Raw genomic sequence first — 7347 nt, forward strand, 5'->3', positions numbered from 1 at the left:
GAACATGCTTCTAAACACAATTCCCAGTAAGGCCCTAATATAAGACAAGATGCTATCAACTGTGAGAGTTTTTGAAAAAGTTGCTTAAGGTTCCTACTGAACCCGTAAATTTTATCGTTTGTATTTTTTATGTAAATGAAAAGATTACAAATAAATGTTATTTAAAATAAAACTAGATGTACAGTTTGATTGTAGAGCAACTAAAAATAAATAATACTATTTAAATATTTTTTTTTATTCCTATGGTAAAACTCTTATACATGTAGTTAAATATTTAAAAGTACTTCCTTATACTGCTTGTAAAATATCTACCACAAAAGTTTTGTAGGAAAGTTTTTTTAAACATTTATAAACTTTGTGCAGTAGATAGTTATTGTTTCCAGAGTGTATATTCATTAGATTGAAGTCAGAATCTACAAAATCAACATTTGGTTTCACAAAAGAGTTCTTTAAGTTCTTAAACAGTTCTTAAAGAGTTCTTTAACAGCTGTTGACACTGATTCAACAAAGTTATAGAACTATTTTAACAAGTAAGTTAACATGAAAAGAAAATCTATATTTGTGTCTCCTTTATATAAAAATTGTTGGCTAGTTTAAGAGCAAACTGAACAAAATCTAAATAAAGAATGTTTACAGTATTACTGGGAATAATAAAACAATTCTGACAGTATTAATCTCATATTAACATATTTTCACAGGATTTAAAAGGATTGCAGCAGCTTAACCGAGCTATAGCATTGATTAACAAAGATGAGTCTTGCGACAGTATTGCTTCTGTGTTGCTAATCACAGAAAGATGGTAAGGCACATGATGAATCAGAAGAGTCACCGGAAGCAAATGTAGTTAAGTGTTTTGAGGACAAATACGATGCTATGAAAGCCAAGCTGTTAATGGAGGTAATGTTTGATTTAATGTGGTTGATTTTATAAAGGCAAGTTAACAGTTTATCACATTGTATGTTAGTTTCATTTATTTCAATGTGAATGATTTTATTTAGCCCTCATTGGCCGTAGACTTGACAATATTTAATACCAAATGAAGTCTAAAAATATTCTAAAAGGATTTAGAGGATTTGTTTGTTTGTGAGTAAGATGAAATTTTATTTCATCAAGTGAGCTTTAAAAACATTTTTTACACAAATGATATACTAGTAGCCACAAGTGAGAATACTGTTTTTGAAGGTCATGAATTTTACATGATGAAATCTCCTTAATAATAGCTTGTATATTAAAATCTGGGCCGAATTCGCTGAAAGTCCTAAGTTCTAAACATGTGTACAGTCTTAAGACCAACATTGAGACCATTTTTATCTGTCATTCTATTTTGTAACTTTTCTCATGTGAATGAATTAAATAAAAGTATAAAACTTTTCTAAAGATAAAAATATTTATTGAAACTGTCTAAAGTTAGTCTAATAGTTCTTGGACTATTGATACACTGGGGACTTTCTATGAAGTGAAGCCCTGTTTTCCCTCAATTTCATATAAATTTCTCATGAATACAGGAAGTCTCCAGCTGATAATAAGTTAAAAAATCAACAAGGTACTACCACATGAGTAAAATCTTTAAAAAGTAATCTCTTCAATGAAAAGTGTGAAATTATATTTTGATAATTTTCTCTATGAAATTATCAATTAAATTTTCATGGATAAATCATGAGTAACACACTCAAAAGTATTAAATGAAATAGTTATACATCATATAATTACAAAACATATAAAAAACAAAATTTAATCAAATAACAATATTAACACAATTGGCATGGAAAAAGAACTATGATTAATAAATTAATCTTAATGATACAGTTTCCTACCACAACATCTTTACAAACAGTTACTCTGAAAATATTTAACAAAATAAATTGAATTTATGATAGAAAATGTGTAAGCGGCCGGATAATTCAGTGGGTAGAGCCTTGGAGCGATAATCCGAGGATCCAAGTTTGAGTCCTGGTCAGCCTGCACATTTTTTCTCAACCTAAATTTCAAAATCTGGCTACAATGAGTTGGATGGTATCCAATGAAACCCCTGCCTTGAGCAGATAATACTTATCTCTGTATACATGTATTAGAATATATTCAAAGTATACATTGAGGTAAGGGGGACCAGAAACCATGAATTTATATGCTGAAGGCCAGGCAGGATTATCTAAATATCACAAAACTTAATGATGCTTACAGAAATATTCTCTGTTGTATGCAATTTTTAAAAAAAATAAAATTAACATCAAAATTTGCCATATTTTGAATAAAGTTAAAAAGTTTCAATAATCCTTTTCATACAAATTCTTTTTTACACTTATAAGCTGGTAGTTTTGTTAACCATTTTGACTCAACTTTACATTTTGAATGTGTGTGGAAATGTTAATATCAATATTTATTTTACCCTTGTAGTATGTGTAAACTGATAAATAGTGAATAAAATTTTTATAGCACATTAGCAGTAATGAAACATTTATATATAACTTTTCATTGATTATTTAAATCATTACTTGAACCGAGTACTCAAAAATACAGATGGTTCAAACTCATATGAGGTTCTTTACAGAACTTTTTTTTAAAATAATGGTTATTTTCATCAGTTAATAGTAGCTTCTAAAGCAAATAATAATTTCACCCTATATTTATTCTGTATCATTTGATGAAGGGCCGAATATGGATAACAGTCCTATTATAAGGTACCACCTTAATTCTGTATTTAACCAATCTTCTTTTTGTTCAGTTCTATTTGTGTTATATCTACTAAACATTCTTCAATTTCAGGTCATCCACAATGCAATTGAAAAGTACAATTGCACATATAGCCAACAAATTAAACAATTAAAGCCTCTGCAGTATAAGGCTATTCAGTCAATTCTCACTGGAAGAGATGTTCTTTGTTGCTTACCTACAGGCTATGGGAAATCCCTATTGTATGAAATATTACCTTGTCTGTTTGTGGATTCATTTATAGTAGTGATAGAGCCACTATCAATTATAATCAAGCAGCAAGAAGAAAAACTTGGTAGAAGTGCAGCATCCCTGAAGAAGGGCAAATACAATGAAAATGGTGTTCAATTTCTTTTCTGCCACCCAGAAGACATTGTGGACAATAAAGCATTTATTGATGTAGCATGCAGTGAGAATTTCCAGAAGAAAAAGTTGTTTTTAGTTGTTGATGAGGCACATTGTATAATTGACTGGGGGGATGACTTTAGACCAAAGTTCAAACAGATAGCTGAACTTAGAGCTGTTATGGACTGCCAAGTTATTGCATTGTCAGCCACAGTCACAAAGCTAGGCCAAGAGGCAATCAAATCAAATCTGTTGATGAAATACTGTGAAACTGTATCCACCAGTCCAGCTAAGGAAAACATTTCATTTATCAAAGTTAAAAGACCAAGCCCACATGCTAAAGGGAATACAGCCAACACACCTTATGATTATATCTTCAAACCAGTTCTTGAGGAGTTAAAAATAAAGCTTGGCTCATTCCCAATTACAATAATCTATTGTAAGTCTATGCAGGGGATTGGATATTGCTATGAGCTGGCAAGAAGGTATCTGGAAAACAATTTTTATGAAGAGGTCAGGAATATTTATGATGAATTTGTAATACAGCAACTTTCCTTTTCCAGAGAAAAAGGTGAGATGTCTTTATAAATTGACAACAGCTATGTATATAAAACTATATAAACGTCACAAGTATCCAATTAAAATTGATGTTATAAACATGCAGTATTATAGTAATATTTACAGATGTATTTTAATGTTTTATAAATTCAATATTTTGACGAATTTAAGGATGAATATACCTGACACAATTTACTGGCAGTGATAAATCGGTTTGTGTCCCAATGTCGGCTGTTTTTATGTAATTTAGTTCACTGAATCCCAGTTCAAGCTCTTTAACAGTTGATGACACTGGTTTGCAGGGATTGACAGATAGACGCTTGGCCATACGTTTGCATGAGTCTTCTATTAATAAAACAAGAGGGGCATGATGGCCCTGAAATCGCTCACCTGTATATAGGCCCCTGGGTCAAGGCCAATTTTAAACCAGGGGCTTTTATTTGAACAAACTTGGTAGACACCCATAAGAAGATGTTTCATAATTAATATCTAAGCTCTAGCTCTTTGGGTTTTTTTATAAGGTGATTTTTAAGTTTTTACTATTAACATATGGGGAAAATCAATGACATCCCCCTCCTGGGCTTTTATTTTAAACAAACTTGGTAGACACTCACTGGAAGATATTTCATGCTTAGTATCTAAACTCTAGCTCTTTGGGTTTTTTTTATAAGAAGATTTTTTAAGTTTTTACTACACATATAATTAAAATCAATGACCCCTAGGGAGGGGCCAATTTAACTCAAGGGCCCTTATTTGAACAAACTTGGTAGACACCCATTAGAAGATGTTTCATGCTAAATATTTTATCTCTTAGACTAGGTCTTTGGGGTTTTTCAAAGAAGATTTTTAAAAGTTTTTACTATATACTACATAAAGGAACAATGATGACCCTCTGGGGCGGGGTCATTTTTTTTATCCCAGCGCTATAATTTGAATAAACTTGGTAAACACCCACAAGAAGATGTTACACGCTTAATATCTAAGTTATAGCTATTTGGGTTTTTAAAAGAAGGTTTTTTAGGTTTTTACTTTATACAAATAGGGAAAATCAATGACTCCACAGGGCGGGCCAATTTTGACCCCAGGGCATTCATTTGAACAAACTTGGTAGACACTGACTAGATGATATTTCATGCCAAGTATTTTAGCTCAAGCTCTTTCGGTTTTAAAAAAGAAAATTATAATAAGTTTGTTCTCTCGGTTGCCATGGCATCCAGAGTTCTTCTTGGAATTATTTGTACAATTTTTATAATTGACTTCCAAAGGAACATTCCTGTGAAGTTTGGATGACATTGGCTCAGCAGTTTATGAGGAGATGTAGTTTAAAGTAAAAGTTTACTGACGGACGCCGCACAGACGCCGGAGGAAAAGCGATCACAAACGCTAACCATGTCACTTTGTGACAGGTGAGCTAATAATTAAAGCTGACAATATTGCAACACAATAATAAGATATTCTTATAAGCAGGGACAGCTCAAACTATCTTTTTTCATAAGCATTTCAATTCTGTATAAAATTCTAAATTTCGTTTGTTGAAAGAAGAACAAACCACTTCTGATGTGCCCAGGATATTTGTTATTTAGTGCAGCTGCACATCTCCTCCAATACTGCATAGCAGATTCACCATTCTCCACACTGATATTGTCGTTTATGAAGCTCTCCAGATAATTTTTCTCATCCTCCGACCATGGAACTTGACGCTTTCCATCCTATACACATGTATTTATTCCAAAATTTTAGTAAACAAGTATGCATGTTTTGTTCAAATTAAGTACTGAAAATTATACAGGTAAATAATGAGATAATGAGAACAACAGTATCATGTCTGAAAGAAGATTTGGTTTGGTTTGGTATGTTTGGGGTCCGCCTGGGCTCCTTGCCGCTGGTTCTTGTTGCTGGGTCATATGGGGATTGCGTTCATTGAACGCCGCCTTTCCTTGTTGATCTTGTTTATCATATATTTGGTGTACTTATTTTGAAATTGATATTTGTTTCAGAATGGTGTTTAGCCTTCCAAGTGTTTGAACTGTCATATAAGGTGCTTTTAAGGAATTTCATTTCTTTGTTTTGAATTTTTCATTCATTATTCTATAAATGTCCTCAAAATAAATACACTTAACAGTAAAAGGAACAAAACTTTTCTCTTTATAAGGAATAAAATGCTGGTTTCCTAACTTGACTCACCTGTCAGGTAAAAGCGTTAACTAATTTCACAATATTTGTCACAGTCAACTCTGGAAATCTCTGCAATTTGATATATTGTTTTGTTTTTTTCAGTTTCAGAGACAAAAGCTTTGCCTAACTTAAATAATTTCAAGATGTTCAACATCCATCCAACAAAAATAATCATAGAGACAAAACACTTATGTGTTCAATGTTCAAAAGTTGAGCATTGTTAACCACATCATATCCATTTAACATTGGTACATGATCATTACTGACCTCCAACACACAAAACCTAATAACCTCTGATCCACTTGCAAAATTCCATTTTATTTTTCTTCCGCCCATTGTTTTCTTGTTTAGGGCACACGCTTTTTATTACTTGGGGACCATACGCCGCTTTTCATGCAATGGCACGGAAGTGTAACATTGAAGGTTCCATGATAACCGCCGTATAAACAGATCTGTGGATGTTTCTAAAGTCAAAATTTTACCATTTCATGCTTAAATGTTGAATTCTGCTTAAACCGGTGCTAGGGGGAGTGGACGGTAGTTTGCACTTTACAGTACCGTCCATGAACAGGCTCAATCAAACCGAGTCTGCAACATTTTCTTTAGGGATTCTTATTTTCTCTATTTTTCACAGCATGCTTGGGTGTTTTTTTGTGTAAAATACCTATTATCAAAAGAAACAAAACTTGCTGCCCTTGAACCTTCCAGTTCCCACAGAGTAGCCGACTTTGGAGCCGACTTAAGCCATCATTGATGCCAGTACTATTAAGTGTTAACAATTGAGTACCGCTCAAGCGGTGCTAGAGGGGAGTGAGGGATCTTGCACGTATTCATTAATTCTTATGTACAGACTCAATCAAACCGACTCTGCAATCCTTTTGTAATTTTGTTGTGATTAATGCTTCCGAGAGATCACTTTGTTTCCAGATTTTTTATACTTCACAACAGCAGGTGTCAAGTGCTGTATGGCAGCTGTAAAATTGCCCCGCACTTCACTTCAGTCAAACCGAGTCTGCAATTCTCTTGTAATTTTGTTGTGATTAATGCTTCCGAGGGATCACTATGTTTCCAGATTTTTATACTTCACAACCGCAGGTGGGTGATTCTATAGTTTTTGCCTTTCTGTTGGAAGATCAAAGGCTTGACTGGATATCGCAAAATTCTCAATTTCAGTCGTTTTATTCATTTATATTGTTATCTAGCATCATTTGATATTGAATTCCGTGCATAGATATTGTCTGTTTTTTTTATATTTTATAAATGAATCGGGTGAGCAACACTTCATAGTCATTTCCACAACATTTTTTAAATGCAAAATAGTGAAAAAAAGGGTAGGGATATCATTTGTTCATACAAAGTTATTCAGTAAATCGAGTTAAACGACCTCTATTACATTTTTTGATTTAATAACACGTTAAATGTATGTTCAGAAAAACTCATTTGACAAATCAGGAACCTCCATACCAACATTAGAATATATTTTTTACCTTAATAGCGATACAAATGTTAAAATTTTTTGTTGTATAATGAATGTATAAATGAAACAAGCAATTATCATAG

General features: G+C 32.7%; 1 protein-coding gene and 1 long non-coding RNA gene across 2 annotated transcripts; one reads left to right on the forward strand and one right to left on the reverse strand.

The window, feature by feature from the left end:
• The first annotated feature begins 2655 nt into the window (after positions 1 to 2655).
• Positions 2656 to 3642, forward strand: LOC132745568 (uncharacterized). The gene has a single exon (XM_060734514.1). It carries the CDS (start codon positions 2656 to 2658, stop codon positions 3640 to 3642), a length of 987 nt encoding a protein of 328 aa, XP_060590497.1.
• Positions 3643 to 3800: 158 nt separating this feature from the next.
• LOC132745567 (uncharacterized) lies at positions 3801 to 6070 on the reverse strand. The gene is made up of 3 exons (XR_009627861.1): positions 6055 to 6070; positions 5162 to 5321; positions 3801 to 3957 (listed from the first exon to the last, which is right to left on the reverse strand). It is a non-coding gene; the product is annotated as an uncharacterized LOC132745567 (long non-coding RNA).
• Positions 6071 to 7347: the final 1277 nt, after the last annotated feature.

This window comes from Ruditapes philippinarum, unplaced genomic scaffold (assembly GCF_026571515.1).
Source record: "Ruditapes philippinarum isolate M1 unplaced genomic scaffold, ASM2657151v2 ctg1960_1_1_1_1, whole genome shotgun sequence".
NCBI classification, from domain to species: Eukaryota; Metazoa; Mollusca; class Bivalvia; order Venerida; family Veneridae; genus Ruditapes; species Ruditapes philippinarum.

Bases quoted from the DNA above. Each gene is read 5' to 3' on its own strand.
- LOC132745568 (XM_060734514.1), top strand. From the start codon at position 2,656: ATGGATAACAGTCCTATTATAAGGTACCACCTTAATTCTGTATTTAAC.